Raw genomic sequence first — 15,563 nt, 5'->3', positions numbered from 1 at the left:
TCTACGCTTTAGCTTGGTCCTTCCAGCTTAAGATAGGCTTTCTCCACAGGGCAAGCCAGATGCTTAGTAACAAAAAAAGAATCCTAGTTTCAGTTTGGAAAAGCCAAGAGCATTTTTAGTCTATCCTGAGACATGGCCCCCAGCTGGAAGTGAACCTAGTGGAGTTTACAGTAACTGGCAGCACCCACCAGAATGGTATGGGAGAGGTAGGAAGGGATGAGGCACTGTTGTTTGAAGGGACATGATTACATCACACCAGTTAAAGAGAAAAGGCCTATCTATAATGTAATGCATTTTTGCTGAATGTGTTGTCTACACTCCCCTGCCCCAAGTTTTTATTTAAATTCCAGCTAGTTAACATATAGTGCAATATTACTTTCAGGTGTAGAGTTTAGTGAGTCATCACTTACATACAACACCTGGTGCTCATCACAACCGGTGCCCTTCTTAATCTCCATCACCTATTTAACCCATCCCCCACCTTCAGCTAGACCTCCTCTCCAGTAACCCATCAGTTTGTTGTCTATAGTTAAGAGTCTGTTTCTTGGTTTGCCTCTCTCTCTGTCTCTTTTTACACTTAATTTTAATTCTGGATTTTGTATGTGGTGAGACTGGATGGAAAGGTGTCTGTCTTCCTTTTAATAAGACTTTATAAACAGGGGTGGCCCAGTTGGTTAAGCATCTGACTCTTGATTTCAGGCATAATCTTGCAGTTCATGGGATCGAGCTTCATGTTTGGTTCTGCACTGACAGCATGGAGCCTGCTTGGGATTCCCTCTCTCTCTTTCTCTGGCCCTCTCCTGCTCACTCTCTCTCAATAAATAAACATTAAGAAGGAAAAAAGAGGGGCGCTTGGGTGGCTCAGTCAGTTAAGCATCTGACTCTTGGTTTTGGCTCGGGTCATGATCTCAAAGTTTGTGAATTCAAAGCCCTGCATTGGGTTCTGCACTGGATGAGGAGCCTGCTTGGGATTCTCTCTATGTATGCCCCTCCTATGCTCTCTCGCTCTCTCTCTCTCTCAAAATAAATAAACAAACTTTTTTTTAAAGGTTAAACAATCCTGTGTGGTGGCTAATCAGGTGGTGGCAGCACCTTGGTGCTCTCTCAGTCCCTCAGCTGGCCCTCCACATGTGTCTCTCCCCTTCTCTCCAGGCTTCTTTTTTCCTCTCTCATTGGCTGGACCAAGATGATGTGGTCTTGGCCAAAATCAGGATCACAGAGGTCTCTGATGGAGTGAACAGACTGGGGAGGTGGAGAACCCTAGTCGTGGGTGCTGCTCCTGGGGATGGGGCAGGAATGGGAAACTCCATGTGTCCTCAGAAAGGGGGTGGGCCACCCAGTGGGAGGTGAGGGCCATTCAGTGTGAGGTACAGACCACCAGGTCTGATGGGCACGGTCATAGTGTGGGATCTGGAGAGGATTTGACTTGGCCAGTGTCCACACTTTTAAGAAGACCCCTGTTTGGGCCTTAAGGGAAATGATATCTAGGGCACTGTGAAGAAAGTTAAAATCACTCATAGCAGTCAACAAAACCTTGCCTTCAGGGGCATGTAGTTTTTACAATCGCAATGCTGTGGACAAGATTACTAGGGTCACTATCCATCTGAGTCACTTTGGAGAGAAAAAGATTATCCCCAGAGTGAGGAGAAGGAGGACCACTCAGTACCCAGGGTCTGGGTGGGGTCACAACTGGGCATAGACCAGTGCACCCGTCCAAGTCTGTAGTCAGGGGTTCGTCCTAAGTGGAAGAGAGGTGAGGTTTTGTTGTTAAAATGGCTGCGAGTGGCAATAGGGATACCTTTTTCCAAGCACTTAATTCTAGTAACTTCCTAAGCCTCCCCTTTCCTCATCTGCAGCTTCTCCAATGTATTCTGCCCTCTTCTCCAGCCTGCTCTCCTTCAAAAAGTAGACGGGATCAATAGGCTCCTTGGTTCTGCTTAGGTTTGTCCAATGAGATGTACTGATAGGAGATTACAGGACACATGGAGAGTGAGGCTGGGGTATTTTGCCTCTGGCACTCTCTCTGCCAGGTTGCTGTGGATTGGCTGTGTTCGTCTACTAAAAGCCACTACACCTACAGTCAGGTGACCCTCTCCATACTGCTGTCCTCTCCAGGTTCTGGTAATCACTTCCTTCCCTTGCCTCTTCAGGTTAAGGGTGGTAACAGTTCCCTATTTTTACTAGGCCTGGGGTTCTATATACTACCCATGCCTTTACAGTCTTTGATTGGGGTGACTGGGTGGCTCAGTTGGTTGAGCATTCAACTCTTGATTTCTTGATTTCCGCTCAAGTCATGATCTCAGGGTCATGAGATTGAGCCCCCAGGTTGGGCTCTGAGCTGAGCTTGGAGCCTGCTTAAGATTCTCTCTTTCTCCCTCTGCTCCTCTTCTGCTCATTCCCTCCATCTCTCTCCCATTCTGCCCCTTCCCCACTCCCCTTCTCTCTCCCTCTGCCCCTCCCCCACACACTCCCTCTTTCTTTTTCTAAAATATATATTTCTTCCAAAACACTCCAATAAAAATCCCCAAATGTTTTTTTAATTGACCAAATGATTTTAATTTTTCACCTGGAGAAAAAATAAATAAATGCATGAGCATTTCTAAGAAAATGAGGGATGAGAGGGAATTTACAGTCTTTGGGGAAGAATGGCTAAACTTGTACCAAAGGTTGAAAGAATTAAAGTGAGGTTGATACATTGATGGCTTAATAATGTCAAACTTCTTTGCACCAAAATTATAGACAAAATAAGGTGCTTTAGACAAAGTGGGGGGAAGTTGCTAAATATTTAACAAAAGGTTAACACTGCTCTACACAAGTCAGTAAGATTTTTTTAAAAATCCAAAAGAAAAAAAAGCAAAAGACATGTCTACTAAAAAATAAAAATAAAAATAAACATGCTCAAGAAACATATGAAAAAATGTTCCATTATTTTTATTATAAAAAATACAAAATTAAGTAAAAGTTAACTTTTTACATACTAAATTGAAAAAGTTTTTTAACTATAATTTAAAATGCCTGTTAGACATCCAAAATTTTTTTTATGTCTTTATTTTATTTAAGAGAGAGAGACAGAGAGTGAGCAGGGAAGGGAGAGAGAGAGAGAGGGAGACACAGAATGAGCTGTCAGCAGAGAGCCCAATGTGGGGCTCAAATGCACAGACTGTGAGATCATGACCTGAAACAAAGTCGAATACTTAACTGACTGAGCCACCCAGGCTCCCTGCCTATTAGACATCTAAGTGGAGATATTAAAAAGGCAGTTGAATATATGAGCTAGTGTTTGGGGAAAAATATGGCCTAGCATATAAATGGTATTTAAAACCATGAGACTGGGTTATACAATATCGTTAATGCATTTCATGCCGCCAAATCATACACCTGTAAATGGTTAAAGTAATAATATTATGCTATGAATATTATGCTATGCATATTTTACCATAATAACCAAAAACAAAACAAAAATCATGAGACTAGAAGGAATTACCAAGAGAATGAGTGAGGATAGAAAAAAAGTCTGTGGTACAAGCCCTGAGGTATTCCCAAGTGTTTGGAATCATTGTGGCTCAAAATTATATTGACTTTGACCTATCATATGAAAACCATTTTATGTCCTGACCCCTTACAGACACACACACACACACACACACACACACACACAAGACAGAAGTTTCACGAAACAATACCTACTTTTACTATGTGATGTTTTCTGATATTTTCTATTCTATTTGATATTTTTTAAAAAAAATGTTTGTCACAAGAGAAGCAAAGCAGAGGAGGATAAATACTAAATGATGTGTAATAGATAAGGTAAGAATGAATAGATGCTAGTATTCCCACTTTCCAGAAGTTCATGTTAGGTCACTTCTGTTTCCCAATGGCCGTCAGTATTTGGTTTTGCTAACTGAAAGAAATACGAAGAGGATTTTGCTTTTATGAAAAAAGGCGAAAAGTGAAAATAGACCGGTGTTTGTTTTGCAGTGAGTCCCCTGAGCGGCAAGAGTGTCCCCACCAAAACCTCCTTGCCCCCTAGCTGCACTCAGCATCTCAAGATGCATCAAGCCACCCCTCCTTTGAATTGTGTCTGTGAACATCTGTGCTTTATCTTGATTTATTTTGTGCATCTGTTAGCAAGGTGCATTCTAAGGTATCAGAAAAGCCAAAGAATGGTTATTTCAGGGGTCCAGGAATGCTCAAAATTTTTTCTGTATAAATTATTAGTAATTGTTTCTTCACTTTATGGCAGTCCAGCTTATGAAGTTTTCATAGCAATGCTCTACTTTCAGATAGTGGGCAAAGCTGTATTAGACAGGTAAGGGAGTAAATGAGCCAGTAGCAGAAGAAAGAAAATGAGGGGAAAATATCGTTGTAACTCTTTCTCTAAACAGTTTCCTGGAAAATTTTAACTACAGTGGTTATGTCACTACTGAATAATTACTGAGGCACTTGCTGAATTTATAGTTTCTTGGCCCAAGTAAAATTAAATGAAAAGCTTGTTTTTGGCATATTATTTATGAACCTCTTATTTTCTCAAGTATGCTTCCAGTCTTTAAAAAAATTTTTTTAAATGTTTACTCATTTTTGAGAGACAGAGTGCAAGCAGGGGAGGGGCAGAGAGAGAGAGAGGCACAGAATCTGAAGCAGGTTCCAGGCTCTGAGCTGTCAGCACGGAGCCCAATGCAGGGCTCGAACCCATGAACTGCAAGATCATGACCTGAGCTGAAGTCAGATGCTTAACCGACTGAGCCACCCAGGAGCCCCAGTATGCTTCCTGTCTTAACAAATATGGCCAAATTGACACAATTTTGAGAGGAGAGGTGGAAACAAGAGAGGAATTGTTTAGTTTGGGCTAAAGATTTAAATCTAGAAACACAGTCACAGGGAAATTCTTAAAAAAAATCATATTAGTTGTGTATATATAACAAACCGTGGAAGAAATATATTAGAAAAAGCTAGATGCTCCATTGCCAGCATCAAAGAATCTTTACAATTTGCTAAACACTCTACCGAGAACATTTTTTATCTAAAGGGTTTGGGAGAACACTTGAGATCAGGGCAAGGAAAAGTTCCACATGACAAACAGTCGTTCTTCTCCCAAGCACCATTCATCATGCTGTCTCTGTTGACCCTATTATCACAGGTTCTCTCTTAATCAAAGAACTTTTTGTTTATTTATTTTTAAATGTTTATTTAGTTTTGAGAGAGCATGAGCCAGGAAAGTGCAGAGAGAGGTGGTGACAGAGGATCCGAAGCAGATGCTGCACTGACAGCAGAGAGCCCCACGTGGGACTTGAACTCACCAGTGAGATCATGATCTGAACCGAAGTCTGACGCTCAACCAACTGAGCCACCAGAGCCCCAATCAAAGAACTTTAAAAAAATTTTTTAAAAATGTTTTTATTTATTTTTGAGACAGAGAGAGACAGAGCATGAGCGGGGGAGGGGCAGAGAGAGAGAGAGAGAGAGAGGGAGACACAGAATCGGAAGCAGGCTCCAGGCTCTGAGCTGTCAGCACAGGGTCTGATGCGGGGCTCGAACCCACGAACCGTGAGATCATGACCTGAGCCGAAGTCGGAGGCTTAGCCACTGAGCCACCCAGGCGCCCCTCAAAGAACTTTTTAAAGGCAGACATAAAAATACAGTATATTTTACAGGATATGTTAATATTAATTTCTTATAAGGAAACCAGTCTCCACCAAAAAAAAAAAAAAAAAGTTGGTCAAGACTCAGTGCAAACTCTTCAGATTGTATACATTAAATACATTTAGTTTTTAGTATATCGATGATACCTCAATAAAGCAGTTTTTAGAAGGCATTAAGGGATGCCTGGGTGGCTCATTTGGTTGAGCATCTGACTCTTGATTTCAGCTCAGATCATGATCCTAGGTTCATGGGATTGAACCCTATGTCTGGCTCCACACTAAGCATGGAAACTACTTAAGATTCTCTCTCTCTCCCTCTAAAATAATAAAATAAAAGGCATTAAAATATTTTCATAGCCGCATAAGTAGGTTATGGTCTACAGCTTGAAAACCTCTTTAGGGTGAGGAAGATATAGAAGCAGCAAGAAATATGAGTGATTTGTAGGAGAACTGGAGAGAGTGGTGTCCCAAAAGCCAAGTGAAGAAAGTGTGCCAACAAGGGAGTTACTCACTGAGTCAAATGCTGCTATAGAGGAAGATGATGATTGGAGGCTGATTAGTGGATAACACAATGACAGAGCCACTAGTAACCTTGGCCAGAACAGTTTTGATGAAGTGGTGAAGTCTCTGAAGACAGAGACCTCACTGGAGAATATTTTTTATTGTTCTTATTTTCTTTGGACTTTTGTGTATTTTCCAAATGTTTTACAATGCACTTTGAACATCAAAAAAATAAAAAAGCACAGTTTTATTGCAATTATAAAAAATAAGTTTGTGCATTTAAAAATGTTGCAATTTGAAATTTTTCTCTTGTGAACACCTCATTCTTTTTTAAAAATTATGTTTGAGGGAGAGAGAGAGAGAAAGAGAGAGAGCACACATGCACACACACGGTGTGGGGTTGGGGGAGGGAAATGGAAGGGGCATAGGGAGAGGGAGAGAATCTCAAGCAGGCTCCACACTGTCGGCTCAGAGGCTGATGCAGGGCTCAATTCCACAGACTCTAAGATCATCATGACCTGAGCCGAGATCAAGAGTTAGACGCTTAACCAGCTGAGCCACCCAGGCACCCTGTGAACACCTCATTCTTAATAGTACTAAGTAAAATGTCCCTGTATTTCAAGCTAGAGATCATTTAAACTTTCCTAATTTCCCCCCTATTTTTCTGTTCCCCAAAGCTCTAATGGGAAAGTGAGGTCTAATTATTCCTCTCCGTGTTGAAACATCTTCCTCTTTTCAAGGATTCAGACTATGTTTTACGCAATATGATGATTACGAGGCTCCTGGGTCTAACAAAAATCCACAGGAATCCCCCTATCATCTTCAGGAAGACATGCATCTTCAGGTATGAGAAGCCTTTTCCTGTCGGTTTTGTTTGACTACCAGAACACGTCCCCTGCTGTGACAGTAGATCTGAGAGACACAGCTTTTGCCTATTATTAGTATACTTGGTTGGATCTTACCCTGATTGGGTTTTAAAGATAATTCCTGTTTGCGTGGGACATGTTAACTCCTTTCCCCTTCAAGTCCTTTCTGAAATGGATTTCACTGGTATTTTATATTAAAATTGCATATTTCAAAGCATGATAGTGTTTTATTTTCTATGATGTGCTTTATAAACATGGAATTCAACAAAACCCCACCATGATTATGAAAAATACATCTGTGTCACTTTCAGAGCTCATCATCTTAATGTTAGCTAGTCTGTGAGTGTGTATCCTTTATTTGAAGAAAACAAGCTGGGTAAAGGTGGGGAGGAACCAGAGAGCATTGTCTTTAATAAGTACCCAGCTCTGAGTTACTCTGCATGCCTTTCATCTGTGGGATGCCAGAACACAAACCTGACGGGCGCAACACTGATCTCAACCCAGGACACATTTATTGCAAAAGCGACTTACTACTTGTCAGAGGTCTGTGTGGTTGAATAGGCAGTAACGCATCTCAGTCCAGCAGGCTAACTTGACATTTAAGTGCATGTGTTAATTAAATTTTAGTTTGGCCTCATCCCTGGAATGTTCATTTAGTTTCAACCTCTTTTCCAGTTATTCCTTGTGCTGGTCAAGAGTTTGATGAGAGTCTTTGTACACCCAGACTCAATGCCTTGGACTCCCATGTGTAACTTAGAACAGGTGCCTTTTGAGGAACTTTGTTCACCAAACAGCTTTATCGTTATGCCTGGAAAATTTGGCATGATGCCTCATAACTATGGCCATCATAAAGACACAAAGTTGTGGCTCAGCAGCAGGAAGGGGTGGGAACAGCAAAAAAATAAAATTTAAATTTAAAAAAAGGACATAAAGGACAAAATCTTCCTTGGCATTATAGGATTGGTATTATGAGCCATAGAGGCTTTTGAGGTTTTTGAGGCTAGGAAAAGCACCAACATCTTTATAAACCCCTCAGAAAGAATGACATCTCAATGTCAATGTAGATTGAAAAGGGTGAAAGAGATGTGTCTATACCTCACTAGAGAGAGAAGCAGCTACTACATTTCAATGAAAATCTCAGGTCCCTCTGGGGAGCAGCATGCTGAGATATTAGATATTAGATCCATAATGTATGTTCTGCCAGCTTCTGCACACTGTAACTTCCTCTGGAGCAGTGCCCTTGAATGATGGGAGCCCCTTACCCAGATGTGCCTCACAGTTAGGTAAACACTTGCCTCACGACACACACCCGAAGCATCTTAGAGCCAATGAATGATAAAAGACCTCTCCCTTGCTTCAAGATGGGTTAGATTCTTGGCACCATTTGCCCTCGAGAGTTCCCCTTGGGATGAGGCTGAGGCTAGCTTTCACATTGTTTTAAAAATTTTTTTTAAGTTTATTTATTTTTGACAAAGAGAGAGAGAGAGAGAGAGAGACAGACAGACAGACAGACAGAGAGCATGAGCAGGGGAGGGGCAGAGAGAGGGAGACACAGAATCCAAAGCAGGCTCCAGGCTCTGAGTTGTCGGCACAGAGCCCAATATGGGGCTTGAACTCATGAACCATGAGATCATGACCTCAGCTGCAGTTGGACACTTAGCCAACCGAGCCACCCAGGTGCCCCTAGCCTTCACATTCTTAATTAGCTTCTCCTTCCCTATTCTGCTTTCTTCAGACCCTTACAGATTTCTCTGGAAAGCACTCCCTCCATAAATCCTTTGCACAAGCATTCGTGTCTCAGCCTCTGCTTCTAGGAAACCTGACCTAACATACTCATCAGCTCCTTCAGGTTTTTAACTGGTACTTATTGGACAATATGCAAACAAAAACCAAATACCTTCAGACAAGTAGAAGTATAGCAAAGACAATAAAACATAGTAGCAGATGGATGGTGACTTGGGCACTGCTACTTTATTTAGATTGCTTGGTCTGATGAGTGAGCTGAGAGAGAGATCTCTGAAAACAAGGGGGGAGCAATCCAGGCAGATGAAACTAGGGCTGGTGTGGCTGGAGAAAAGCTGGAACAAAAGAGCAATTCGTCTGTTTGGGTGGAATGTTACAAGCAGGCTGAAGTCTTATATCCTTAGGCTAATTTGGTTTTGGTTGCAGAGACTTCCTCTTCAAGTGTACGGACACTTCAGAAGTCGTTTTGGCCTCTACCTGTGGAGAGAACCACATAGCAATTCCACTCCGCGAGAGAACGGGAAAGGCTTTGGGAGTTCTTGATTTTAACATCGGCAGGAATAAAATGCTACTGTATCGAGAATTTAAAGATCTGCAGAAAATGATAAAGGTGGTCCAAGCTGCCTGCTACGAAATATTGGGCGAATTATCTGGAGAAATAAAGAAAAACTATATCCTAGGTATAATGAATGCGGCAACAGTTTGGATCATGGATTTAATAAATTTGGGGATATTCACAGACTGCAATGAAGGATGCACTTTCTAAAAGGAATTGTTACAATATATAGCAATATATGGCATGAAAGGAATTCCCTCATGCAATCTTGGGCTGATGAGTGTGGTCTATAAATTAGAACAAAGGGTATGAAGTCTCATTTTCTTGTCCATAATCATATGGTTTAGAACCATAAAGGCAACACAGAACTAGCATTTATTAAATGCCCCATCATGTGTCAAGCACTTTAAATACGTAATTTCAATTAGTCCTTAACCATAACTCTGTGAGGGGAATGGTGATACCTCATTTCACAGGTGAGGAAAGTAAAGTTCAGAGAAATCAAACAACTCGCACCAAATCACACAGTTAACAAGTGAGGAAGCCTGGATTTGCACCCCAGTCTGGTGCTCTTTCCACTGGATTACACTGGAACAACTTATTTTACAGATAAAGAAGCTAAAGCCCATCAAAGTTAAGGTCCAGCAGCAAGCTTAGTGGCAGGTCCCAAGACCAGACCCCAGTGCTTGTGATTCCACATCTACTAGGCTGCTCTTAGCACAAAACCAGTTTGGACGTAAGGGAGGGAAGAAGGAAGCATGGAGGCGTTTGGATACCTAGAATGGAGTAAACAGAGTGGGGTTAATATGAGAGATTTCTTGCCACTAGATAGGGAGGAGTAAGTAGAAAAAAGAGGAAAATTTATGCTTTTTGAGCATCCACTATGAACTTACCATGAAGCACTTTTACATATATCATTTGTTCAATTCCCACAGATCACCAGGGAAGTAGATTCACAGGAAGGAAAAGGAGGTTCAGAGACACAAAACTAAGAGTGGGTCAACCTGGGGTCCAATTCCAAAACCGGAGTTTTTAGCCTTTCCTCGAAGCCTCTTCTCATGAGCTTTACCAGGTGTAATTCCATTTCTGTGTATTAATTTCATGAGTAGAGAAATGAAGATTGTTTAAAGGATAGGAGATGGTCTTCCTTTTCCTGGAAAAAAGAAACATTTACTGTATGAGGCTCAGAATGCTCTGCAAAACCAATATATGTACTGAACAAAGTAAAGTGTGGGATGTTACTCTGTTGTTTCAGAGATTGAAAATGGAGGTGAAGTCCAGCGGGCAGGAATTCTCTTTTTCCGAATCATGCTGCAAGAGCTGCAGGAAAGCCTCCGACTACTGACCTCTCTCGACTTTGCATCACTGTTGCTCTATGACTATGATGCTTCAGCAGAGCCCACATCCCTGCCAGAGAGCGAGTCCCAGGAGGTGAAGGCCAACACAGAACTAGTACACGACATCCTGTTAGGCGTTCTCTTGTTCATTCATCCAGAGCTGGAATTATCAAATGCCTTTAGAAACTGGGAAAGGTGTAAACTGGTAAGTTTTTTTTAAACATTCTTTTTGTTGAAGAATAACTCACACAAGTTTAGGTATACAAATCATAGTTGCACAAATCCTAAGTGTACAAATGTAAGATTTTTTACAGAATGAACATCTGTAACCAGCATCTAGATCAAGAAACAACATTAGTGGCATCTCCAAAGCCCTCCTTTGTACCCTTTCCCATCACTCCCCTCACACACACTTACTCACTCACCTCAAGAGTAACCAGAATCTTGACTCCTACACTTTAGATTGTTTTGCCTGTTTTAAAATTTACGTAAATGAAATATGGCCATTTGTAGCAAAGTGGATGGGCCTCGAGGGTGTCATGCTAAGCGAAATAAGTCAGGCAGAGAAGGATAGATACCATATGTTTGCATTCATAGGTCTAACAGGAGAGACCTGGCAGGGGACCATGGGGAGAGGAAGGGGGAAAGAGAGTGGGGGAGAGTGAGGGACACAGATCAAGGGAGACTACTGAATACTGAAAACGAACCATGGACTGAAGGGGGAGGGGGAGGGAGGGAGGGGGGTGATGGTCATGGTGGGGGGCACTTGTGGGGAGAAGCACTGGGTGTTATATGGAAACTAATTTGACAATAAACTGTTAAATTTAAAAAATTTAGAAAAAAAATATAAAAAAATAACATTTACATAAATGTGGGCGCCTGGGTGGGCTCAGTCAGTTGAACATCCGACTTCAGTTCAGGTCATTATCTCATAGTTTGTAGGTTCAAGCCCTGCATCTGGCTCTGTGCTGACAGCTCAGAACCTAGAGCCTACTTTGGATTCTGTGCCTCCCTCTTTCTCTGCCCCTCCCCTGCTCACACTCTGTGTGTGTGTGTGTCTCTCAAAAATAAACATTAAAAAAATTTAAATTTACATAAATGGAATTATGTAAGTTCATGAATTGGATACTCTACTTCCACTTGCTAGTCCTCCCATGACTGTTATTCTCTTGTTCACAGTATGTCAACAGACACTTTCTGGAGAAGATTTGTGCTTTTGATCCAACTGCTAGACATGTGGAAGTTAACTTAAAGCTCATTGGTGAATGTATCAGAGGTAAATTTCACTTCATTGTGTTCTAATCCTAACAATTATAAAACAGTTGCAATTCAAATATTCAGATATTTTTATTATAATAAAGTAAGTGCCTCATAAATTCAATTTTTAGGAAAAATCATCCTGATAGTAATCCTATCTATAGGGAGGAACACTGTCTATAAACAAGTGCATTATCCAAAGTCACTGTCTATGCCACACGTTTGAGAATTCAGAATCACGTCCATATCCCACTTTATTGACTATGTGTGCATTATTTATTAAAAAAAGCAATAGTAGATACGGGCTTTAGTGAGGACAAGAAACAGGTATATTAAGGAAAGAGGCTATGACTATCTTTGGGTTCAATGAAGAACCGAAGAAAATGATAGATCATGAGACTTTATAGGCCAGTAGTAACATAGAGGGTTTTAAAAAAATTTTTTAATGCTTTATTTATTTTTGATACAGAGAGAGACAGAGTATGAGAGGGGGAGGGGCAGAGAGAGAAAGAGACACAGAACGGGAAGCAGGCTCCAGGCTCTGAGCTAGCTGTCAGCACAGAGCCTGACTCAGCACTCAAACCCACAAACGTGAGGTCTGACCTGAGCCAAAGTTGGAGGCTTAACCGACTGAGCCACCCCGGCGCCCCAAAATAGAGTTTTGGAGAAGAAGAATCAGCAGGAATCAAGAGTAGGGGAGCTCCCAGGTTGGAGAAGGTGATGAGCTCTTTGGCCACGGAGAACATTAGGTGAAGGGATTAAGAGGACATGTATGATGGGCACTGAGGAATGTATAGAATTGTGGAATTGTGCACTATATGGTGCACCTGAAACTAACACAACACCATATGTTAGCTCTACTGGAATTAAATTTTTTAAAAAAGAGTATCTCTGCATATACAGGCATACATTTCTCCATAGGTATATGTTATCCCACCAGAGACCTCAGGCCATTTGTGTGAATAGACCAGTTAGGGAGAAATTTAAGTTTGTTTCTATTTTGTTACTTATGAAAAACTAATCATCAGTTGGGAAAATGGCTCTGTAGAAGTTGTTCACTACACCTGTCCCATTCCTCCCCTTCCCTCTTTTCCAACTCTGTGGAGACTCTGGACTAAGTCAGAAGGGTTTCTAGACAGTGGGCCAGGGGAGCAATCTAATGGCCTAGGGAGGCAAGATACTCTCAGAAGTTTGGGAGTGCTAGAGAACAGGAGAGAACATGACATTCAAGTAAAAATTAACATGAGTTCCTGTGGACCATGTGTGATGTGAATTAAGATTAGAATTTCTGGGGCACCTAGGTGGTTCAGTCAGTTAAACGTCTGACTCTTGATCTGGGCTCAGGTCATGATCTCATGGGTTTGTGAGTGTGAGCCCCACATCAGGCTCCGGGCTGACCTCTCTCTCTCTCTCTCAGAATAAAGAAATACACTTAAAAAAGATTAGAATGTCTTTGTGGAATGGCTTCTCCTGTAGCCTGATGACTCTGGGCTGATTCATGGGAGCCTCTGAATTCATAGATCTCACAGGTATCACTTCTTTAAAGGCGCTATTCAAGGGAAACAGTAATAAAAGCAAAATCAAAAATTAAAACTTGTTTACTCTATCTTTGTCTATATTTGTTCTATACCTGTTCACTCACTGTTCACTGAGGACTTAAAGATCCAGAAGAAATGTCTCTATGTCGGCGCCTGCTTGCTGCTCCTCCCTTTAAGGTAGATTTAGACCCCACCATGAGCCCCAGTACACCCTCCCCCTCTATGTGCGACCCAAGTCCCTGCTCCACTTCAGTAGACCCAACCTGTCAGCCCCTTGGCCTAGAGCCAGACCTTGCTGCTAGGGTCACTGGTGTCCTTTCAGACTGCTGTTTCAACTTCTCGGGCAAGGACACAGGTGCTCAGTACTGAAAAAATGGAGTCCTTTTGTCAGATGGGAGCTGGGGATGAGGAACAAGCCCCTCCACTCTCCATCTTGCAAGTGTGTTCAGGTTTGGCTCTCACCTTAATACCCTCCTCCCCAGACAAAAACATCTTCTGTGACGTAGTCCCAGTGCTTTTTGGGACTCTTTGCAGTTCAGTTTCCACCTCTGATTTGCCTACCAGAACTACCTACACACTCATTTGTTTGAGGAAACGCAAATTTCTGCCTCTGGCTGCATGACCCCACTTTCAGTTGTTCTAGTCAATTCCTGAGCAGCCTTGATCGCCAATGCTTCTACCACTTTCTCTTTTCCAACAGTGTCCTCAGGTGGCAGGAATTCCAACTGCAGTTAACAGAGCTAAATTCAGCCAGAACCCAATATCCCCTAGGCTCCCCTTCCACCACTGCCTCCAAACCTTTAGCATCATTACGGTGTCTGCTGCAATCAAGAAAGTTCATAGGCCACCCAGATACCAACCCTCTGTCCTTCAGATGCAATTGCATTAGGAAATTCTAAGCTCTCCATTTAGGGAAAGGAAAGGGAACTCAGTGGGCACCTTTCTGTTTATGCCTGAAAGAGGAGAGCCTTCTGGCAGCGCAATTTGTGGCTCAAAATTTATCCGAGCCTTCTAGCAGTGTTAATTAAGGCCCCACTCAACAATCCTACCCAGCATGAAATACCACCAACAGTATCTGTCGGTTCTGCCCAGGTTGGGGAGGACTGTTAATATAGCTCCTCACCCACCAAGCCTTTCAAACTAATGATTTTGCCAAGAAGATAAAATCAGGGCTGGTGATGTGTCTACACTTTCTTAGGACTTCTGCCAACTTTCACCCTACTTCATCCTAGTTCTAGAAAAGATTATGTATTTTTTAATGTCTTAGAAAAGGTATACTTTATTATTTTTTTTAAATTTCCCAGTTTTATTGAGATATAATAACACATAACATTGTATTAAAGTATGCAACATAATGACTTGATATATGTACATATTGAGAAGTGGTCACCACAATAGGTTTAGTTAACAACCATTACCTCACATAATCATAAGATTTGGGGGTGTGGGGGTGACTGAGTGGCTCAGTCAGTTAAGTGTTTGCCTCTTGATTTCAGTTCAGGCCGTGATCTCCCAGCTGGTAAGATCAAGTGCTGCTGAAATTCTCTCTCTTCCTCTCCCTCTGCTCCTCCCTTGCTCCTTCTTTCTTTCTCTCTCTAATAAACATTTTTTTAATGATAAGATGAGAACTTTTAAAATATACTTTCTCAGCAACTTTCATATATACAGTATAGTATTGTTAACTATAATCACAAGGCTATACATTACATTCCCAGAATTTATTTCTCTTCTGACTGTAAGTTTGTACATTTTGGCCACCTTCACATGTTTCTCCCACCCCCTAACCCCTGTCTCTGGTAACCACCTTCTATGTTTCTGAGTCCTATTTAGAGAAGTGTCTATTCAGGTCTTCTGCCCATTTCTTCACTGGATCACTCATTTTTCATGTATGGAGTTTAGTAAGCTCCTTGTATAGTTTGGATACTAGTCCTTTATCTGATATGCCATTTGCCACTATCTTTTCCCATTCTGTTGGTTGCCTATTAGTTTTTTTGATTGTTTCCTTTACCTTGCAGAAGCTTTTTATCTTGATGAGGTCCCAGTAGTTCATTTTTGTTCTTGATTCCCTTGCCTCTGGGGATGTGTCGAGGAAGAAATTGCTGTGATTGAGGTCTAGGAGGCTATGT

General features: G+C 41.7%; 1 protein-coding gene and 1 long non-coding RNA gene across 5 annotated transcripts in view; one reads left to right on the top strand and one right to left on the bottom strand.

The window, feature by feature from the left end:
- EFCAB5 (EF-hand calcium binding domain 5) overlaps positions 1-15,563 on the top strand; it is a 154,487-nt gene that overhangs the window by 129,536 nt on the left and 9,388 nt on the right. For both annotated transcript variants that reach the window (XM_029928897.1, XM_029928896.1), the window contains 4 exons: positions 6,881-6,984; positions 9,176-9,429; positions 10,561-10,847; positions 11,822-11,918. In XM_029928897.1, coding sequence (XP_029784757.1) covers positions 6,881-6,984; positions 9,176-9,429; positions 10,561-10,847; positions 11,822-11,918 — 742 coding nt within the window. The remainder of the gene's footprint in view (positions 1-6,880; positions 6,985-9,175; positions 9,430-10,560; positions 10,848-11,821; positions 11,919-15,563) is intronic.
- The window catches only part of LOC115282746, a 25,657-nt gene continuing 19,045 nt past the window's right edge, over positions 8,952-15,563 (bottom strand). For all 3 annotated transcript variants that reach the window (XR_003904732.1, XR_003904731.1, XR_003904733.1), the window contains exons 2-4: positions 10,652-10,828; positions 10,199-10,458; positions 8,952-9,226 (exon numbers count right to left, since the gene is read on the bottom strand). This is a non-coding gene — a long non-coding RNA (uncharacterized LOC115282746). The remainder of the gene's footprint in view (positions 9,227-10,198; positions 10,459-10,651; positions 10,829-15,563) is intronic.

This window comes from Suricata suricatta, chromosome 17, assembly GCF_006229205.1.
Source record: "Suricata suricatta isolate VVHF042 chromosome 17, meerkat_22Aug2017_6uvM2_HiC, whole genome shotgun sequence".
In the NCBI taxonomy this organism is placed as follows: Eukaryota; Metazoa; Chordata; class Mammalia; order Carnivora; family Herpestidae; genus Suricata; species Suricata suricatta.
This window is presented reverse-complemented; position numbering and strand designations above follow the sequence as displayed.